The 22,806-nt window shown below is 37.1% G+C and overlaps 1 protein-coding gene across 3 annotated transcripts in view; it reads left to right on the top strand.

Moving 5' to 3' along the window:
* Positions 1-1,835: 1,835 nt before the first annotated feature.
* The window catches only part of CLUAP1 (clusterin associated protein 1), a 50,090-nt gene continuing 29,119 nt past the window's right edge, over positions 1,836-22,806 (top strand). Inside the window, exons 1-7 of one of the 3 annotated variants that reach the window (XM_072603147.1) lie at positions 1,836-2,103; positions 9,566-9,677; positions 10,418-10,502; positions 11,687-11,866; positions 13,270-13,365; positions 18,689-18,772; positions 21,226-21,359. In XM_072603147.1, coding sequence (XP_072459248.1) covers positions 2,082-2,103; positions 9,566-9,677; positions 10,418-10,502; positions 11,687-11,866; positions 13,270-13,365; positions 18,689-18,772; positions 21,226-21,359 — 713 coding nt within the window. In that variant the 5' untranslated portion in view covers positions 1,836-2,081. Of the gene's footprint in view, positions 2,104-2,494; positions 2,869-9,565; positions 9,678-10,417; positions 10,503-11,609; positions 11,867-13,269; positions 13,366-18,688; positions 18,773-21,225; positions 21,360-22,806 lie in introns of those variants that run through there. The other 2 variants (XM_072603162.1, XM_072603153.1) reach the window with 2 other exon arrangements.

Raw genomic sequence — 22,806 nt, forward strand, 5'->3', positions numbered from 1 at the left:
TGTCTCATCCTGGGTCATCTCCAGTCATCCTGATGAATATCTGGTCACTGGATTCAGATGGCTCTGGAGGTGAAGTGAGGCTGGTGACCTGCACAGCCTTCCCTCACTCAAAACAAAGTCAAATGCAAGTCATGTCTCTGATGGTATGATCTTCTTCAGCAACAAAGGACAAACACACACATTCCGTTTCCTTCTTCCCCAGCTATTTGTAAAGCCTTGTCAGACAGTCATTTTGCATTTTCTTTGGAAAGTTTTTTGTTGCTGCCTCCTGTAATGTTTCAAACCTCTATCCATAGCTCTTCAGGCACTCTATCTATCAGATCTAATCCCTTAAAGCTATTCATCACTTCCATCTTCAAAAGGGATATTATTTAGGTCATACTTATACGGTCTGATTTTTTTCCCTACTTTCTTCGATTTAAATCTGATTTTGTAATAAGAAGCTCCTGATCTGAGCCAAAGTTAACTCCAGATCTTGTTTTAACTGACTGCATAGAGTTTCTCCACCTTTGGCTGTAACGTATATAATCAATCTGATTTCCATATTTCTATATTGACCATCTGGTGACATCCATCTGAAGAGTCCTGACACAACTCTGTTAGTCTCTGTCCTGCTTCATCTTGTATTCTAAGGCCACCCTTGCCTATTATTCCAATTATCTTTTGATTTCCTTCTTTAGCATTCCAATCCCCTATGATGAATGTGATGTATTTTTTAATGTTATTACTAGAAGATGTTGTAGGTCTTCATAGAACTGATCCACTTTGGCCTTGTCATCATCAATAGTTGGAGCATAGACATATTACTGTGATGTTGAATAGTTCTCCTTGGATTCAAACAGAGAGCATTTGATCATTTTTGAGTTTATATCCCAGAGCTGCTTTTCACACACTTTTATTGACTCTGAGGGCTACTCCATTTCTTCTAAGGGAGTCTTGCCCACCATAGTATATATAGAGATCATATGGGTTCAATTCACCCATTCCTGTTCACTTAAGTTCACTGATACCCAAGATGTGAACCTTTAATCTTTCCATCTCCTTCACATCCAGCTTACCTTGGCTCATAAATCTTACATTCCAGGTTCCTATGGACTTAGTAGGCACTTAATAAATGCTTGTTGACTGACATTCATAATGAGGAATAAGGAGGATTAAGTTCGGTCTTAGTAGCTTACAATAGGTTTGGTGACTTCTGTAAAGAAGTTCCCCATGGAAAGCAGAGATTGAGACAGAGACACAGGGGCAGGGACAGGACAGCAGGGACTGAAGACCCATTTTCCCCTTTCTGCTAGAAATCCGCACCCCCCCTCCCTGCCTTTTCTTCTTCTGGAAGTCTCCATAAACCCATTCTATTCCTCAAAAGCCCCCTCTGGAGTTTTCTACAAAACTTTCAGTGTCATGCATGCTGGGAATCTGAGTCTCCTAAAGGGAAAGCTTCTCCTCCCCTCCTAAATTGTGGGGTGTGTGTGTACTTATAAATAAATGAATATACACATATACATACATGTGCATGTGTTGACATACACACATATATATCTACATCTACATATATTATTTGTACGTACATAGATACATAGTTACTTGCATACACAAATGTTACACCTTATACACACGTTTATACTTATAGTACACGTATACATATAAATCAAACTATGCATGGTGGTGCGTGGGGGGGGGATGTTACACTTTCTGCGGATTAACTGTAACGGGCTTTCCCCTGCCCTCCTCGGGATGCAGGCATCCTCTCCCTTCTAGCTGAAGCCGGACGAGAGAGGCTCGGGCGCCGGGCGTGGCCGAGGGGGGGCGCTGCTCTCGCACCCACAGCCAGACCCAAAGCCTGCCAGCTGCCAGCTCTAGATGCCGAGGACGACTTTCGCCCTTTGCGCAGGCGCACAGCTTCGCATTCGCCTACGTTGGGCCCCACCCTCCGGTCGTCGCGGGTTTCCGTTGGTGGTTGCCATAGTGACCGTCTGGAGTCCCCCCTCCTCCGTCCCCGCTGGATGGCTGGTCTCTAACGACGAAGTTTCCCATCTCCATGTTTCTAGGGCCGACCGAGGTCACCGACGGGATCACCAGCCATGTCTTTCCGTGACCTAAGGAGTAAGGCTGCCCCCAGCCCCCGGCCCGGGCCCTGCCGTTTCCCCCGGGGCGGGGGGGGCCTGGATCTTGGCTGCTCGAGGCTGGGGAGGCCGCCGCCGGCCCTGCAGACCGCCCAGCTGCCAGCGGTCTCGGCTTCTCCGGCGCCGTGAGCCCAGCCTGGGGCCCACGTGGGGGGCGGGGGGAGGAGCGGCCGAGCTTAGGCAGACCTTGCTAACCGCGGGGCTGCTGGTCCCGTGCCGGGTGGGGGAGGGGGAGAGGGAGGGAGGGGGAGGGAGGGGGAGGGAGAGAGAGGGAGGGAGAGGGAGGGGGAGGGGATCCCGGGCTGCGTGAGCGGAGCCGGGCTCTGGAAGGATACTGTTACACCGTCCTTAAACCACACTTCCTAGCGCAGCCGAGGGATTTCAGGAAGGCTTGGCCGTAGCCCCCAAAGACCAGCCCAGGCTAGAAGACTCACTTCGGAAAGTGGAAAGTTTTCCTTTTGGGGGCTCATAAATACCTTAAGGCCGAAGAGATTGTAGTCTTTGCGGGTGGAAAGAGTGCCCATCCCTGGGAGATCCTGGGCTTTTGGAAATGGAATTTAAGATGGTATTTAACATCTTCAAAAGACCCGAGACCTCACTAGCGGATGCAGGTTGCCACCCCCTTTTGCACCCTAAGAAGATGGTATTTTAGTGCCTTAGTCCCTAAAATTCATCTGGTGGCCAGCCTTCTGGAGAAGTAAAATATCATAAAGAGTGCAGTGAAACAGTAGATGGGCTCCTCCAGGTTTGTTGAGTCCTGCCTCTCCATTAACGCTCCATTTCCCCTTTCTTCTTTGACTTCTTGCCCAGCCCATCTCCTCCCTAACTCCCAGCAAGCATTCTTCATCCACTTTTATAGAAACTGTCCTTGTGTAGGATATCTGTAGCTTTCTCTTTAGGATGACTTCAGCATTGCTGTCTTAGGTCAAATAGATTTCTTAACAATTGTAAAATATTTGTTCACATCTTTCCTGTCCTTCCTCAGAAAGGGTTTTTTTATCCTGATAACAAATCCTGCTGGTTGAATTCCAAATATTTCTAAATTTTCCAGAAACCCCTCTCCACCTTTTCTCCTGGTTTCCCTTTTCCTCTACCTTTCTTTCTTCTGTGAAAGGTATTACTAAACTGCTGCACAAAGTTGCTTTTTGGCTGTGTAACTTATACCTCCCAGATATGAGGCCCTCCTACTTAACATAAGATTAATTCTCTGTTCCAGGAGTCACTTTTACAGAATGAGGCTTTCTAAACTAGTTTAGGATAAACCTAGCATCGTCTCTAGTTATTTGACCTTCAGTCTTGTGGTTCACCAAGGGAAATCAGGCTAAGCTATACCCCAACATGAGTCTCTTTAGTTTTAGACTGGTATCTCTCCACTGTTCTTCCCCAGGCTATGTTCCCTACCCCCAAATCCTCAAAAGCCTTCACATTTACCAGAACTTATGTTCCACTAACTTAGCCTTTGGGGACTCAGGATCATCTACCTATCATAAGAGAATTTTAGTTGAGGAGGATGACGGTAATCATAATAAAAGCTGTAATAAGCTTTATAGATTACATATACCATCCATTTATTTTACAGAGGAGGAAACTGAGGCTCAAAGAGGGAAAATGCCTTGTCTAAAATCACATAGAAAGTTAGTAGCAAGAATTAAGTCTAAAGGTTTGGAACAGGGTTTGCTTCACTGTGGCACAGTGACCCCTATTTGATAAGGCTTCAGAGACATTAGTGTCTTCACTAAATATATCCCTCATGCAGGGACCATTACCTGAAATTCTTCCCTAGAGATTAACTTTATTGGATTAAACAACAGGCTTTCCCTTCACTCACTTTTTAAAAAATTAAGATACTTTTTTTCAATAGCATGTTTTATACTTTCCACCTCTCCTTCCCCCACAGAAAGTAAAATATAAAAACCCCTATAACAGATAAACTTAATCTGGCAAAACAAATACTCATATTGGCCATATTAAAAAAAAAAGTATCTCATTCTACATATTGGAGGGGTGATCTCTCTCTTTCATGAGTTGAGTAGCATTCATTTTTAAGAATCCTCTGGATGTCATGATTGCTTGCTATTGAACATAGTTCTTAAATCTTTCAAAATTGTTCATTTTAAAAAATATTTTATTTTTCCCCAGTTACATGTAAGAATAACTTTCGGTGTTTATTTTAAAATTTTGAGTTCCAAATTCTCTCCCTTCTTCCCCTCTCCCTCCCTGAGACAGTAAATATTTTGATTTAGATTATACGTGTACAGTCATGCAAAACATATTTCCATGTTAGTCATGTTGTAAAAGACAAAAAAAAGGAAAGTGAAAAACAGTATTCTTTGATCTGTATTCAGACTCCATTTCTTTCTTTAGAATAGCATTGTTCATCATGAGTCCTTTAGAATTGCCTCTGATCATTGTATTGCTGAGAATAGTTAAGCAGCTGACAGTATTACAGTATTGCTGTTACTGTGTACAGTATTCTCCTGGTTCTGCTCACTTGACGTTGCATCAGTGAATATAAAACATCATCCTGCTCACCATTTCTTACAGCACGGTAGTATGACATTACAGTCATTTACCACAGCTTGTTCAGCCATTTCCACAGGATCATTTATTCTTACAATATTGATATTATGGTATAAATTGTTCTCCTGGTTTTGTTAACTTCACTCTGCATCACACCATACAAATCTTCCCAGGTTTTTCCGAAACTATGTCTTCATTTCTTGTGGCACAATCTATTACCATATACCATAATTTGTTCATTCCCCAATTGATAGGCACCCCCTTATTTTCCAGTTCTTTGCCATTACAAGATAAAAGCTGATACAATTATTTTTACATATGGGACCTTTTCTTTCTTTGATCTTTGGAGTACAGTATCACTGGGTCAAAGGACATGAATAGTTTAGTAACTTTTTAGGATTATTGCAGATTACTTTCCACAGTGGCTGCATTCACCGCTCCACCAACAAGAGCATCATTTTTTTCCATTTTCTCACAGCCTGTTCAGCATGTATCATCTTTCACTTTTTGTCAACTTTCCCAATCTGATGAGTGGAAGGTAGAATCTCAGAATTGCTTTAATGTGCATTTTTTTGATTATTGATGATTTGGAATACTTTTTTTTCTTTTTCTTTTTTTTAATTTAACTTTTAACATTCATTTTCACAAAATTTTGGGTTCCAAATTTTCTCCCCTTTTGTCCTCTCCCCCCCACCCCAAAACACCAAGCATTCTAATTATCCTTATCACCAATCTGCTCTCTCTTCTATCATCCCTCTTTGCCCTTGTCTCCATATTCTCTTTTGTCCTATAAAGCCAGATAACTTTCTATACCCCTTTACCTGTATTTCTTATTTCCTAGTGGCAAGAACAGTACTCAACAGTTGTTCCTAAAACTTTGAGTTCCATCTTCTCTTCCTTCCTCCCTCCCCACCCCTTCCCTTTGGAAGGCAAGCAATTCAATATAGGCCAAATCTGTGTAGTTTTGCAAATGACTTCCATAATAGTCGTGTTGTATAAGACTAACTATATTTCCCTCCATCCTATTCTGTCCCCCATTACTTCTATTCTCTCTTTTTGATCCTGTCCCTCCCCATGAGTGTTGACCTTGAATTGCTCCCTCCTCCCCATGCCCTCCCTTCCATCCTCCCCCCCACCCTGCTTATCCCCTTATCCCCCACTTTCCTGTATTGTAAGATAGGTTTTCATACCAAAATGAGTGTGCATTTTATTCCTTCCTAATACTTTTTTTTAAATATAGCTTTAGATAGCTTGGATGGCTTCCTTTTGAGAATTGCATTTTCATATCCCTAGACCATTTTCCCTTATTCACTTTTAAAATGCAAATGTATTTGAAAAAGAAATCTTCAGTCTGCATTGTCTTTTTTGCATTCCTTCCTCCAACCTCTCTTGGGGATAGTGGGTGGTAGGTTCAGAAGCTGAAGGCTGCAACATAAGACAGAAGATTCACCTTTCCATAATTTTACCGAGGGCCAACTTTGTTAGGTGGTATTAGTGGGGGGAAGATAGAGATACCTGGGAAGAGGGTTGAAGAAAGATTGCTGGGCATTGCTTTGCATTCATGGGACACCATGATATGACAAGGTGATTGGTTTTGGAGTTGCAAAAGACATTGATTTGATTGCTGACTCATAGCTGAGTTAACTAACTTTGGAAACCTACTAAACCTTTCTGGATACCTCATTTTGTCGTTGAGGAAGCCAACAAAGTTCCTTATCCATAAAATGAGTGTTACAACCTCTGCCCTGACTACTTTACAAGTGTTTTGAGGCTCAAAGGAGAAAAGCTGAGGTAGAAGAACGAGGACAGGACTATAGACAAATTTATATTACATTTTCTCCTTACCTGAAAGGGTTTTATAAGTAAAGCACTTTGTGAACATAAAGCACTATCTATCTATCTGTCTATCTGTCTGTCTGTCTGTATCTATGTCAACTGTGATTATTAAGTGAGATGGTAAGGTGTTTTGTAAACTGTTCGGTGCTGTACAATATCATTTATTTACTTATTTTTAAAAATATTATAAAATTTATTTATTTTCAGTTCTCACCATTCACTTCCACAAGAATTTGAATTCAAAATTTTCCTCCCATCTCTTCCCCTCACCCCAGGACAGCATGCACCCCATCCACCCCTTCCTCCAGTCTGTCTTCCTTTCTGTGTACCCATCCTTCTTCCATCCCTTTTCCCCTCTTTTCCTGTAGGGCAGAATAGATTTCTATACTCCATTGCCTGTATAAATTTCTAGTTGCATAATATAACAATTTTTAACATTCATTATTAAAGCTTTGAGTTCCATATTCTCTCCCTTCCTCCCTCCCCACCCACCCTCACTGATAAAACAAGCATTTCAATATAGGTCATACATGTGTAACAATAAAAAGCACTTCCATAATAGTTATGTTGTAAAAGACTAACCACATTTCCCTCTATTCTGTCCTGCCCTCCATGTATTCCATTCTCTTCCTTGACCTGTCCTCCCACAATAGTTTTTGTTTCTGATTATCCCTTTCCCCAATTTACTGCCCCTTCTATTATCTTTCCTCTCCTATCCCCTTTCCCTCTTGCCTTCCTGCAGGGTAAAATAGATTTCCATTTCAAATTGAGTGTTATTCCTCCTTAAGCGAAATCTCATGAGTGTAAGGCTCACTTATTTCCTTTCATCTCCCCTCTTCCCCTCCATTGTAAAATCTCTTTCTTCCCTCTTGTATGTGAGATGATTTGCTACATTCTACCTCTCCCTTTCTCTTACTTCTAGTGCATTCCACTCAAGAGTAAATTTTATTTTTTTTAGGTAGTCTCCCTTCATATTCAGCTCAGCCTATGCCCTCTATGTGTGTGTATATACATATATATATATACATACACATACACAGATTACACCCATGTATATGTACCTATACGTAAATAATGTACATTATATACATACCCATATACACCTACATATACATATATATGCATATATGTGTATATGTGTGTATGTATACATATACACACATATATACATATATACATATATTCCCTCTAACAACCCTAAAACTGAAAAAGGTGTCATAAGTTACAAATAACACCTTTCCATGTAGGAATGTAAACATTTCAACTTTAATGAGTTCCTTAAGGCTTCTCTTTCCTGTTTATCTTTTCATGTTTCTATTGATTCTTATGTATGAAAGTCAGATTTTCTATTCAGCTCTGGTCTTTTCAACAAGAATGCTTAGAAGTCCTCTATTTCATTGAAATTCCATTTTTTCTCCTGAAGTATTATACTCAGTTTTGCTGGGTCGGTGATTCTTGGTTTTAATCCTGTCCCCTTTGACCTCTGGAATATCACATTACAAGCCTTTTAATGTGTAGAAGCTGGTAAGTCCTGTGTTATCCTGATGGTTCTTTCTGACTGTTTGTAATATTTTCTCCTTGACCCAGGAACTCTGGAATTTGGCTGCAGTATTCCTAGGAGTTTTCCTTTTGGGATCTCTTTCAGGAAGTGATTGGTGAATTCTTTCCATTTTTATTTTACCCTCTGGTTCTAGAATATGAGGACAATTTTCCTTGATAATTTCTTGGAAGATGATGTCTAGGCTTTTTTTTATCATGTTTTTCAGGTAGTCCTATAATTTTTACATTAAATTATAAGTTTGAAACAATAAAATTAATGAAATTAAATTATATTTTAAATTATAAATTATTTTAAATTATAAATTATTTAACTGAATTTTAACTTTCCAGGTCAGTTGTTTTTCTAGTGAGATATTTCATATTGTCTTCTATTTTTCATTCTTATGGTTTTGTTTTGTAATTTCTTGGTTTTTCATAAAGTCATTAGCTTCCATCTGCTCCATTCCAATTTTTAAAGAACTATTTTCTTCAGTGAACTTTTGGACCTTCTTTTCTTGGGGCTGGGCTCAGGCCAGACTGAACTCTCCTTTCACCCAGGTGAAAGAACTTTCTTACTGACCTCTGAAGCTGTCTTTGGTGATAGTGGGTTGAGAAATGTGGAAACCACAGCTGCTACCCATGATTCTGCGCCCTGAAGCCTGTTCCAGTCCTGTCTGTGAGGCATGGCCCAGGCTAGGCTGCACTCTGCTCTCTGAGCCCGGTGTAGTTGATCTTTCCTGTCAGCCTTCCGGGCTGTCTTGGGCAGGAAATCTGTCTCACTCCTTCATTTTGTGGTTTCTGCTGTTCTAGAGTTTGTTTGAGTCATTTTTAACAGGTATTTTATGGGTTATGGGAGGAGAACCTCTACAGGTTCATCCTTCTATTCTGCCATCTTCTACAATATCATTTATTATGGATTTAATGTAAGAATTCTGACATGAAAACAGTAAGCAAAATCAGAGTTAAATTAGCAGACATTTGTCATAGCATGGGAACAAAGTTTTTAATTCTTGGTGGTCATCTCATATCTTTCCAGAGTTTTATGTATATGGGGAAGACTTTCTCTATTCTCCCTTCAGTTAGCTTTTTGTCACACCAGACTCCAAAATGTATGTGAAGGCAGGACCTGAAACATTCTCTTTCTCAATTTGATTAATAACAAATCTAAATATTGTCCTGGGAGTTCAACTAACCTCCTCTGTGAACTAAAGTTGAGTTAAAAAGAAAAAACAGCCAGTTGACCATTTTTAATAATAAAAGGGGATAGTGATTGTAGTAAATTAAATTCATAGTTAAATCCTCAAGCCTTATTTTAATTAATTGGCAGTCTCTTTTACTACTGCACATTATAAGATTTAAACAGTAGCCAGAGTAATTGTTCTGAGTTTTATCTCCTCTTTCTTTCCAGCTGAGAGTCTTATCAACCATAGCACTGAAATAACCAAAAGGTTTGAATAATAGAATATTAGGATCCCAGATAACCCATAGATTAGATAAATGCCTGAAAATATAGAGCTGATTAGATCATATTTTATGATATTGAATAGATTTTACAGAAATGATGAGGGCCCTGGGATATCCTCGACACATCTCTATGGAGAATTTTCGCACACCAAACTTTGGGCTTGTCTCTGAAGTGCTTCTCTGGCTTGTGAAGAGGTTAGTACTTTGTTAATAGTTGAACTTGATGGCTACATTTTATTAATGAGCTTTGTGGAAATGATTGTTTTCACTGATACTGTTGTGGGGCATATAGAAGAGCTTAATGAAATTAGAGTTCAATGGGATCTTTAGGTAAAAATTAACAGTGTTTATTTACTATGAAAGGTATAAGAGACAAAAATACATTGACCCAAAAGATTTTTCTTAGTTGGCCCTAGGTATCTCAGTCTGGACATCTAATCATATAAAGAATAAGCTTGGCAGAAGTCTATCTTGAAGCTATAATTATGATAGGTACTGTTACAATAATAATTTGGATTTGCCCTTGTGTGAAATATCTGTTAAGATACATCAAGAAGACTGAGAAAGTTAACGCCAACAAATTCTGTCATTATCTTTGCAAATATGTTATCATTCCTAATTTCGTTTATCTCTGGGTCAAGAATTGACTGCTAATTGATATGTGAGGGAGTTAAGTCTAAATTTGAGGTATGAAGAAGGTATCTGTTTTGCTTTGTACACTGAGCCAAAATAATTTCTTTTATTTCTTAGTCTGTTCACATAGATCATGTTGAACCTTGGCATTGAATATATATTTTTTACTTTTGTTCATTCTGCTAAGAATGGGGAAATAAGTGCATTGTCCATTTTTTGTTTCCCAATGTGCCAATTTTGCTTGTTCCATCCAGTCTGCCCTCTTTCTATCTGTTTGATTTTTGTCTTCTACCTCTTGATAGGTATGAGCCCCAGACTGACATTCCTTCTGACGTTGAAACAGAACAAGATCGAGTGTTCTTCATTAAAGCCATTGCACAGTTCATGGTTGGTTCATAGTTTTCATAGTAAGAATCAAGGAAATTAGAAATGGGAGACTCCTAACTAAAACTGATTTCAGATTCTTTTCTGTAGTGTTTCCTTTAAAATATTTTTTAAAAATCAATATCTTTTGTTTTTATATCACCTACATCTGTATCCCCTTGTTATCTCTTGTTTCTAACCTCCTCCCAGAGAGCCATACCTCTTATAACAAAGAATTGAAAAGAAGAAAAAGAGAAAACAAATTTAGCAAAACTAATCAACACATTAAAAAGTCTGACATTTGCAGTGTTCTATTCATTTGGACCCCTAACAATCTTGAGGGATGGTACAGGAGGGTGAGGGCTTGTGGAGAGCATTTTCTCTTATCTCCTCTTTAGAGACAAGTTTGTTTGCTACATAATTGTGCAGTATTCAATTTTGCTTGTTTTGTCTCCGTTCTTCCCATTTACATTGTTATAGTAATTGCGTTCATTGTTTTCCTGGCTTTGTAAGTCACAGAAGTCTTTCCATGCTTCTCTGTGTTCATCATGATCATTGTTTCTTACAACATAGTATTTCACTATATTTATATACTACAATTTGTTTGATCATGCCTAAGGAATATGCTGGTAAATGTTCAACAGCTGCCTCGCTGAAAAATATATTATTCCTGAAACATTTTAAGTTTAATCTGTATCATTGTTATTTTTTTCTATCACTTTCTTAAGTCTAGACAAGCTACAAAAAATAAATCAAGCCCTGATTTTAGTGTATATTGTTCCTTGCTTTTTGTCATAAATGCCTAACACTGGAATATCTAGATCAAAGAATATAGATCATTTAGTCACTTCTTTTGCATAATTCCAAATTGCTTTCCAGAATGGTTGTACCAATTCACTTCTCCACCAGCCATACATTAGTGTGCGTATTTTGCCATAATCCCTTCACTGACTGTTCTCATCTTTTGACATTGCTTATTTGCTGGATATGAGGTGAAATATCAGGGTTATCTAGATTTTCTGTGGCATTTTCTAGTACTAGTCTATTTTGTTTTATCTCATATGATTATTAATATGATAACATAGTTATTATAATGTTGATCTGCTATTGGAATTTTTCCTTTTAACCTAGACGTTTTCCAGTTGTTCACATAGGATTTTTATGGACATTATATGGAAGGGACCTGATTATTTTTCTTCTAAAAATAGGCCACCAAAGCTCATATAAAACTTAACACTAAGAAACTGTATCAAGCAGATGGATATGCAGTAAAAGAGCTATTGAAAATCACTTCAGTCCTTTATAATGCCATGAAAACCAAAGGAATGAAAGGCTCTGAAATAGGAGAGGAAGATATCAGCAAGTTCAAATTTGATCTTGGCTCAAAGGTAAGGCAAATATATACTCCTGTAGGCATACAGTAAAATTTTTTGTTTCATTCACTCATTCATTCAAGAAAGTTATTAAAAGCACCTACAATGTCCATTAGGAAAAAGTTGGATTTGGAGTCAGCCAACATGGGTTTGAGTTTCAGCTTCACTAATTAAAGCTAATACATGGAAAACAGTTTATAAACTTTAAAGTGTTATACAAATGTCAGTCATCATTATTGTCACCACGGCAAAGTCACCTGCTCTGAGCCTCAGTTTTCTCATTTGTAAAATAAGGATAAATAATGGTTGTTTTAACCATATTACAAAGCCTGAGGTTTAAAGGCAGAAGGATGAGGGAGCAGATACTTAGGCAAGAGGATGGAGATGCTATATCAGCCTTAGAAATGAATTTTTCTGGAACAAACTTCTAGCTGTGGACACTTTGACATTAGTGGAGAGGGTACTTATTTTAGAGAAAGGAGACTTGGATATGAGTTTTACATCTGCCACTTAATAGCTTTGTTATTGTAGACAGGTCTTTTCACCACTCTGAGCCTCATTTACCTTCGGTGAAAAATGCAGATAATAGAAATGACCTGTTTGCTTTAGTGTTTTTGTGAGCAAAGTGCTTTGTAAGTGAAAGTTCTATCTAAATGTGAGCTAGGACTCTTAGCTGCATTCCTGAGGAAATGTTTACCTGACACAAGCTAACTCCAGTGATACCCTTTTATTTCTCCTCTCCTAGTCTCTGTTCTCTTAATAGTCTTTTCTTGTCCTACTGATTGCCTTTTTATCCAGTGTAGAAATAAGCCAAGTATCTCCTTGAAAGAACCTGCTTCTCCAAGACCTATGTCTGCATCCTCCAAACCTAGCTTAGATTTCCTTATCCTCTTCCCCCAACTTTCAGCTGTTGCCTGTGTGATGTAGAGCGGAAATTTGGGAAAAGACATGCAAAGAACAGAAAGGGACAGATCTTTGTAATTAGCCTTTTATTGGTTTCAAAAGCATTTTCTCCAGAAGAGAGTGGGGAGAGGGGAGACTGGAGAAGTGATGAAGTTTTAGAACAAGGAGGACCTCTTGAATTGCCTGCCCATATCCCCAGCACAGGGTTTTACTCAGATGACCAGGCAGGTAGGGATATTGTAAGACCTTTCAGCATTCCTTTTACTAGCTTCTAGCATTGTGCTCCTCAGGTTGTCATGGAGAGAAAGACAGAAGTGCCTGCTTTACTTCCTGCCTCTAACTCCCAAAAGCTTTGATTCAGATGAGAGGGTGTGGACAGTGGTGGGAAACTGAAGATTTTGCTGACAGAAAGTCACGCTTACTGTTAACATTCTAATTATATGCATTTTTAATTTTCAAATCACCCATCTAATGTAGGATGTTACTGAAGTTTTTGCTTTTTTTTTAAATTCCAGATTGCAGATTTGAAAGCAGCTAGGCAGCTTGCTTCTGAAATTACATCAAAAGGAGCATCTCTCTATGATTTACTTGGCAAAGAAGTAGAATTGCGGGTAAGTAGTGTTCAAAGAAAATAATTTCATTGCTTTGCTAATTTCTGTAATAGATAAGACATTAAGTTCATAAAGGAAAACAAAATCTAAAGTGGAAATCATAATGTCAAAATATTATAGATCTGTTACTGTGAGTAGAATTATCAGTTGTAAAGAGATAAAAAAAATGGTTCCTGTGCTGTTTCTTATATTCAGTTAAATTCAACAAACTTTTTTTTTTCACTGAAAAAAAATCTTCTGTTCAGTCTTACAGATTTTTTTCCCCTTGGCAAGGATAGCTACAAATGTTTGACTTATTTTTTTCCTTTTTCATATTATGAAGTTGACAAACATCAATAAACATGAACATCTTAGATAAAGAACACAAAAAAGGATTATATACAAGACCGTAAATCTCTTTTAGACAGCTGGTTTTTTAAAGATTATTTTAAATTTAGCTTGGTAGTTCTAACATTGCCCTGCTTTTGAAATTCCTTCTGCTCTCTCCTATGTTCTTTTAGAATTTCATTCATACTCTTTTCTTTGTTTCCTTTTTTTTTTTTTTTTTTTGGTATTACTATCACTACTTCCTCCATTTCTCTTGATAGTGCTCCCCCTTTCCTTTGCCCTCTCCCAGATAAAAGCCCTTCGTTGTAACAAAGAACAGTAGTTAAGCAAAATAAATCTACACATTGGCCATGTCTGAAAGTGTGTGTGTCATTCTGCACCTCAAATTCATAACTAGAAGTGAGAAACATATTTTATCATTAGTCTTTTATAGTTGTGATTATCATTTTTAAGTTTCTCTGAATTTCTCTTTGCTCATACTTACAACCCCATACTATTCTGTTGCATTCATGTATCATAATTTGTTCAGCCATTCCCAAGGTGATGGACACCACCTTTGTTTCCAGTTCTTTGCTCCAACAAAAAGTGCTGTTATAAATATTTTGGTGTGTATGAGTTATTTCCTCTTTCTTTAATCTCTTTGGGGTATAAGCCTAGTAGTGGTATTTTTGGGTCAAAAGGGTATGAAGAATTTAAATACCTTGAGGGCATAGTTCTAAAAGGCTTTCCAGAATAAATGGACTAATTCACAACTCCACGTGCAAAAAAAAAAGGATGTCTATCTTATCACAACTGCTCTAGCAGTTATTATTTTCCTTTTTTGTTTATCTTGACCAGTCTGATGAGTATGAAGTGGAACTGTAGAGTTGCTTTAAGTTGCATTTCTCTTATTTTTGGTGACTTAGAGCATTTTTTTCATATAGCTGTGGATAATTTTTTTTTTTGAGAATAGCCTAATCATATCCTTGGACCTTTTATCTGCATGGCTTTTGTTCTTATAGTTGTTTCCTTTCCCTATATAGTTTGAATATCAAATCTTTATCAGAGAAATTTGATGTGAAGATTTCCCCCAGGTTATTGTTTCCCTTTTAATTCTAATAGCCCTGAATTTGTTTATGTAAAATTTTTTCAATATTGCATAATCAAAATTGTTTATTTGTCTCTTTGGGATTTTCTTTATCCCTTGTTTGGTCAAGAGTATTTCCCCTATCTATACTTGTGAAAGGTTTCTCTTTCCCTGGGCCATCAGTTGGGTGATACCCTTGACATCGGGAAAGGAGCTAAGGAAGGATTGGGACTCTAAAATCTGTATTTCTGGTGCTAATATCCCCCTTCTTGTTTTGGTCCTTAATTTTCAACACCTTACTAGCATCTCTCAATGTCCCAGTGATACTTTGATTTAACTTATTTAAAACAGATCCAATAATCTTCCTTTTGAAGTCCATCCCTCCTTCTAACTTATCATTTTCTGTTGATGACATCCTCCTTCCAGTTACTGGGAACTGGTTATCTTTGGATCTTCCTTTATCTCCTGAAACCTTGCAGTCATCCTTGACTCTTCCTTCTCCTTTGACCCTCACATATAATTGGTTGGCAGGTTCTCATGATTCAAACTTCAATCTTTCTACAGTTTTTCCTCTCCTTTTTACACCTGTTGTTCTGCTTTAAGTCTGTAGTCTTCCTCACCTGGATCATCATTATAAGCCAGACAATTTCTGGAATATTTTGCTCAGACTTTTTGGCTCCTACTAACCATTCCTGCCTCCTACTAATCATTCCTCCCTTATTTCACACTATTCCCCTTCACAAATTCTACATTTGAGCCAAAATGGACTTCTAGTTGTTCTTCAGATTTGCACTCCATCTTTTACTTCTGTGCATGCACACAGGTATTCCCTATGCCTAGAATGCATTCTTTCTTTATCTCTACTTCTCAGAATCCTGGTCTTCAAGGCTCAGCTCAGATGCCCCTTTACTTAGTTTCTGCTCCACAAGCTGTATGCTCTCCCTCCTCAAAAGGCCTTATGTTATACTTAATTATGTAGATGCTATATTCTGTCCAGTAAATTTAAGCTCCTGGCATGAAAGCTATTTTATTTTTATCTCTGTACTACCAGTGTCTTATAATACTTGGATAGCCAAATGGATTTGTCGTAATATGTATGTACCCGGTGGTGATGCAGATTGCAACCCATCCATGCCTGCCCATCCTTGTGATTTCTTGTTCATGTCCTCCTATACATTTGCCAGAGTGAATCCATCTAATGGAGGACTTCTTCATTTTCTTTGGTATCATAATGCTACCAATGGAACACTTGTAGTATCTTGTCAGATATCTCTTGTTTTCACCATGTTATTAGCCCATCTTTTCTTTTTCTTCTTTTTAGTCTTAAATTTTTATATTTTATTATTTTCAATTGCATGTAAAAACAGTTTTTAACATTTTAAAAAAAATTTTGAGCTCCAAAGTCTTTCTCCCCTTTCTTCCCCTCTCTTGAAGTTAAGGAATTTGATATTGATTATACACGTATATACAAAATATATTTTCATATTAGCCATGTTGTGAAAGAAGACACAGACAAAAAAACCTCAAGAAAAATAAAGTAAAAAATGCTTGCTTTGATACTTCTTCAATTCTTTCTCTAGAGGTGGGTAGCATTTTTCATCATAAGACCTTCAGAATTATCTTGGATAATTATATTGCTGAGAATAGGTACGTCTTTCACAGTGATTGTGTAATGTTGCTGTACTGTGTACAGTGTTCTCCTGGTTCTGCTCTCTTTACTTTGCATCAGTTCATGTAAGCCTTTCTAGATTTTTGTTAAGAGCATCCTGCTCATCATTTCTTATAGCACAATAACATTCCACTGCAGTCATATACCATAACTTGTTCAGTTATTCCCCAGTTGATGGGCATCCTCTCAATTTCTAATTCGTTGCCACTATAAAAAGAGCTGCTAGAAATATTTTTTACATATAGGTCCTTTTTTTAAAAAATCTTTTTAGGATATAGATCTAGTAGTGGGTCAAAGGGCATGCACAATTTTACAGTCTTTTAGCCCATCTTTTTCAGTCATGTATTTCTTTGAAGGCATCCTTTACTTTGGTATTTTTGGTAGTTTTTTTTATTGCATCCTGCTCACTACTACCATGTTCCTCCCCAGTGCCTTCTAAATGACACTCAGTTTTTATTCTTCAGAGATTGTAGTGTTCTGTGACTTGCACCCATATAACACCTATTTTTATTTTTATATAAAAAGACAGGCCAAAAACAAAAGAAGACTTACAAGGAAACAAAGAAAAGAGGGACAGCTCTGAACAAAATACATAGTATTTGTTATATAAACTTTCTTGAAACAAATTTATTGCTGTATATTTTTAATCTTCCCTTACATTCTGCTATGTACATGGCAGTGCTAGGTTTTTCTTATTTTGTATTTAAGTTTATAATATGTTTCTTTTTCTTATTGGGTATTTAAGTTTAAAATAAATTAATTTAAAAAAGAAAACAAAACAGAAACAAAAAGATAGGCCTTTATTTCAGGGAAAAGTTTGGAGTTATTAAAGGATTTATGCAATTTCCCATTGGAAATCCAGCCCACTCTATCCTCTTGTTTAATTCTGGATCCAACTAATTTCCATTTGCTATGTCTACTTGAGATATATAAACTGATGAATAACCTTTTTGGGTTTTGCACCTAACTTCATGTCATCCACTTTGTTTTTCCTATACAAGTGGTTAGGCCAAAATCTTTTGAGTAGCCTCTCATCTAGGACTCTGGATAGTGATCAGGGGCTTGATGAAACTAGTGTGATGTCATCCACAAAGGGAATCATCTGTAGAGAATCCTTCTTCAGCTTTGAATCTATGCTATGTCTCCTCTGTAACTGTATCCTCTGATGAGCATATATCTCACTGTTTTATACCTTGTTCAGATTTTATGCCTGGTGATCAGAGGGCCATCAAATAAGATTCTCTGTTATATCTCTCAGTAATCTTTCACACTTTTGCTATTTGCATGAAAGATACCTTTTTTGGAAAAGAGTCTTTGAGGTGCTACTCTAGCAAATTAAAAATATTTTTTATAATTAATAAACAGTAAGCACAATAGGATTTTTAAAATTTCCTACATCTTTCTCCCAATTGTATGATGGTAAAGATATGGCTTATTTTGAAATGCTACTTACAAAAGCTTGTTCCCTTATAATACTCTCATCAATGGCATAATATAGTGACATAATACATAGAATGTGCTGCCCCACACTATCAGGCCATCCATTTCACTTAAGTGTGCCATACATTATATGGAGCCAGTACTTGCAAGCACATGCACATGAGTAAGTCTCCTGAATTGCTTATAATGTTCCATGACTCCTCATAAAAAAAAACAGTTGGATAGCTGATAGTATAGTTTGCATAGTATGCCCTTAATAAACATTTGTGGAATCAAATGAGTGGAGGGACAAAACAAGAGGCAGGCCTCCAGAAAGGAAAGAGGCGGCAAAAAGAATGTGCTTTGTATGTAAACATAGATAAAATAGTAACCAATAGGAGAATATTTGGTAAAATTTGTAATCTGATCATAAGGTAATGTTATCACAGTATTACTTAGAGGCATATACATGTTTAGATGGATGCCACATGGGTAGGCAATACTTGTACAGTGAATCCTAGGCAAGTCAAAATCAAATGTCTTCACTCTTGAAGACTTACTCAGGTTTGGATGAATCTCTCATTGACCAGGAGAATACATTAGTTATACCACTATCTCTCAAATTTTTATAAATAGAATATTCATTCATCTGGTAATATATGTAAATAATGTATAAGATATTAAAAATAGAAAACCAGTGCACCCATTTTATAAGATACTTTAATAGAGTGTGCTTATGTATCATTTAAATAAATGCATTAATCATATTCAGTTCTAGGAGTATTGGTTTTAATAATTGTCTCTTCTGGTCTCATGTATAAATGGATTGTTTTTGCTCATAGGAATTGAGAACAGAAGCAATTGCCAGGCCACTAGAGATAAATGAGACTGAAAAAGTGATGAGGATTGCAGTCAAAGATATTTTGGTAAGGTTGTTTTGCTATTAATTAACACTTATTATATCTAAATACCCACAGCAATTGTCACCTTAACTACGTACCTCTATCTATACAACAGCGTTGACAGTATATGGTAATAGTACGAAGCTTTGGGACATTCCAAAATCCCAAGATTTCTTTTTTATTATTAACATTGTACCACAAAATCTTGTGTGATTCATCAGCAATAATAAAGATATTGGAGAGAAAGTTTATTAGCACAGACTCCCCTTAAGAAATATGTAGGGACCCTTTGACCCAGCAATATCGCTACTAGGACTATATCCCCAAGAGATCATAAAAATGGGAAAGGGTCCCACATGTACAAAAATATTTATAGCAGCACTCTATGTAGTTGCCAAAAACTGGAAGTCAAGGGGATGTCCATCAATTGGGGAATGGCTGAATAAATTATGGTATATGAATGTAATGGAGTACTATTGTGCCATAAGAAATGATGAACAAGAAGACTTCAGAGAGGCCTGGAAGGACTTATATGACCTGATGCTGAGTGAAAGGAGCAGAACCAGGAGAACTTTATGCACAGCAACAACCACAGTGTGTGAGAGTTTTTTCTGGTAGACTTAGATTTGTGTAATAACACAAGAACTTCTTACCAAAAAAAAAAAAAAATCCCAATGGAGGATCTCAAGGCAAAATGCCTGCCACACTCAGAGAGAGAAATATGGAAGTCACTCACATATTGTAGCAGATCATGTTTGTGTATGTGTATGTGTTTGTGTAACATGTTCTGATTTGTTATACGATTTCTTTCATTTATCTTAGTCTGACTACATAGCATGACTATAGTGAAAATATACTCAATAGGAAAGTATATGTAGAATCTATACAGAATTGTATGCAGTCGTGGGGAGGGAGGGGGGGAGTGGGGGGTAGGTGGGGGGGATAAAATCACAATTGTATGGCAGTGATTGTTAAACATTACAAAATAAAAAAAAAAAGAAATATGTAGGGAAATAAATAATTTACATATATGTAAATTTGCATTTAGTAAGCTATAACTACGTGCAGAACATTGTAGAAAGTGCTGGGAAAGAAAGACTGATAGATAAGATATGGCCTGTACTCTCATAAACAGAGGGAAACAAGACTATGTCCCATGTTGTACAATAAAACCCTAGGTAGGATACTTACAGTATTGATACTTATTGTTGTTAAATAATAATGAAACTATCAGAAACAGGTTAGGTACAGCACAGTGCTAATAAGGAAGATGGATGGGGCAGCATTGGCAAAGAGAGTTCCCAACTTTTTCTCTTCCTCCCATTTGTCTTGTCTAAATCAGGATTCTGTGTCCTTTCCTGGCCATTTCCTTTACTTTCATTCCTTCCCCCTTCTAGCTCCTTTTCTCTGTTAGACCTTAAGCTCCTTGAGGGCAAGACCCATCTTGCTTATATTTGCATCCCTAGTGTCTGGTGTGTAACAAACACTTTGTCATTCATTCATGAGTTCTGGGCCTCTTTCTGCATCTGCAAAATGGCTTGGACTAGATTGCTTCTGAGGTCCTTTCTTCATAGATGACAGATCTATGATCCTCTTAAGTGTTAACACTAACATATTTATAGTTTTGAACAACAATAGTCATTTTTAACTTTTAATTTTAACTTTAAAATTAAGATTTTAATTTCCCTTTGTTTATGAGACTAAGGATCATGTTATTATCTGTGTATCAAAGATAATAAGCACCAAATGAATGGCATAGGCTTCTTTATCATTGGGAAGCTGCTGCTTCTGGTATCTTTAGGTTTCAAAGGAAACCTAATTGATTGGCTATCTGATTATTGACATTGGTTTACTTGAACCTCAGTTTTCTTATCTGAAAACAGTGCTATTGTCTGTTCTACTTACCTGGAGAGGCTGTATAATTAAATGAAAGGATCAACTGATTAGGGTCAAAAGACCTCACTTTACCTGGAGTTACTATTAAATTTTATGACCTTGGACACTTAACTTCACCTCACTGAACCTCAGTTTCATCATCTCTAAAATGAGAGAAGATGATCCTTAAGGTTCCTTCTAGCTCAAACAAATATTAAGAAGGAAGGCCCTCTTCTGGTAAGGAATAGATAACCATATTTCTAGACTTAGATGAATTCTGAATTTGGAGTCAGAGAATCTGGGGGTCAGATCTTGGCTCTGCTACTTGCTACCTTTATGACCTTGGGCAAATTTCTTAACCTCTCTTGGCCTCAATACCCTTATTTGTAAAATGAGGGGGTTGGATTAGATGACCTTTAAGGATCTCCTCCCCTTCTAGATCCACAAGCTTCTGAAACAACCTAAAAATAGGTAGTTAAATAAGCTGACTTCTTGAAGGTTCTTTTAACTTTATGAATCTGTAATTCTGGTAGCTTAGAAATGGCTTTTTACAATGCATTTGAATGACAGTTGATGTTGACACAATGACTTATCATTCTCAGGCACAAGTTCAGAAAACTAAAGACTTGCTCAATAACGTGGCCTCGGATGAAGCAAACTTAGAAGCCAAAATTGAAAAAAGAAAATTAGAACTTGAAAGAAACCGAAAGCGCCTTCAGACTCTGCAGAGTGTCAGGTACCTATGGGAGAGTGCAAGTCTTTGAAATGACAAAGCAGCAAAAGACTAAGGGAATGTAATGTAATGGGGAGATGCTTACTGTCCAAGAATTAGTTCAAGTTCAGAGTCTACAAACTAGACTTCAATTACCCACTGACTATCCACTGAAGCAGTTAAACTCAGTTTTCTTTGCTGCTTTCAAAATTTCTAGAACATTGCTTAATTCTTAACTCTGGAGTTTGAGCTTTTGAAAATTTTTGGAATGCAAAGTAAGTAAATCCAGATGGTAGTGGTTACACAGGACTTGATTACATCAGATTAGACCCTTATAGCAAATCCCATGGAAGCATGTTTTGAATTGATTTCTCCCATTTCAGGCTAGTAGTTAATCTCCATCCTGGTTTTCCTACTTTGAAAAGCTAACCTCTTCATGGTCATGTTGATGCATGCAACACTGCATATGAATTACTAAGTGTGGTTCTTGTGCCCATGATCTTTCAAACCTGTGGATTCTTAAAAATAGGTTCTTCGTGTATCTTTGTAATTTTCTTCTTTCTTCTGCTTTTAAAAAAATATTTTGTTCTCTCTTTTCCCTCCCCCTCCCCCTTTCTCTTTGCTTTTCCGCATAGTCCCTCCATTCTCTATATAGCTACCTTTTTTCTCCCCCTTCCCTTTTCTCCCTTCCTTCTCCTTTAACTTCCCTGATACAGTTTACTCATTTGAAATTTTACCTAATGTCAAAATGTATCTTCCGTGGAATTGCAGCAGCAGGAAAAATTAAGATATAATTGCAAGTAACAATGTACATTTTTACCCTGGATGAAGAATCACTGTTACATTCCTTCCATTTTTAGAGTAGTATTGTCTGAATGTTTATTCTCCCTGCTTTAAAAATTGTTTTGAAAAAAAAATCATTCTGTATGTTTTGTTTTTTAAGTATCTTTTTGTGGGAGATGGGGAGCAGAAATCTGCCTCCTATTTATCTCTAAATTGCTTTAAGCTAGGAAAAGTATATACTTTTATATTTATCTTTTTTTTTTAAAGAGTAGACCTCTTAAGATCTGTAATAAGAGTAAATAAATAAGAAATTAATTGAGAAGGACAATTGGAACATCTTTGTACATAGGGGCAGTTTTTCACCAGAATCACCAATTCTAAGAGTTAGAAAGGCCTTTGAGGCCATCACTAGTCTAAGAATCTTCTCTGCAGCATACCTGAGAAGTGGTCAGCTAGCATTTTATTTTTAAAAAATGTTTCCAATTATGTGTAAAAACAATTTTTAACCTTTATTTTTTCTTTTACAATTTTGAGTTCCAAATTCACTTCCACTCTCTCTTTTCTCCCTCTTCGTTGAGAAGGCAAGCAATTTGATAAAGGTTACACATGTGCAGTCAGGTAAAACATATTTCTATATTAGTCATTTTGTGAAAGAAAGTAGTGAGAAAACAAAAGAAAAATAAAGTAA

Source organism: Notamacropus eugenii, chromosome 1 (genome assembly GCF_028372415.1).
Source record: "Notamacropus eugenii isolate mMacEug1 chromosome 1, mMacEug1.pri_v2, whole genome shotgun sequence".
Classification (NCBI taxonomy): domain Eukaryota; kingdom Metazoa; phylum Chordata; class Mammalia; order Diprotodontia; family Macropodidae; genus Notamacropus; species Notamacropus eugenii.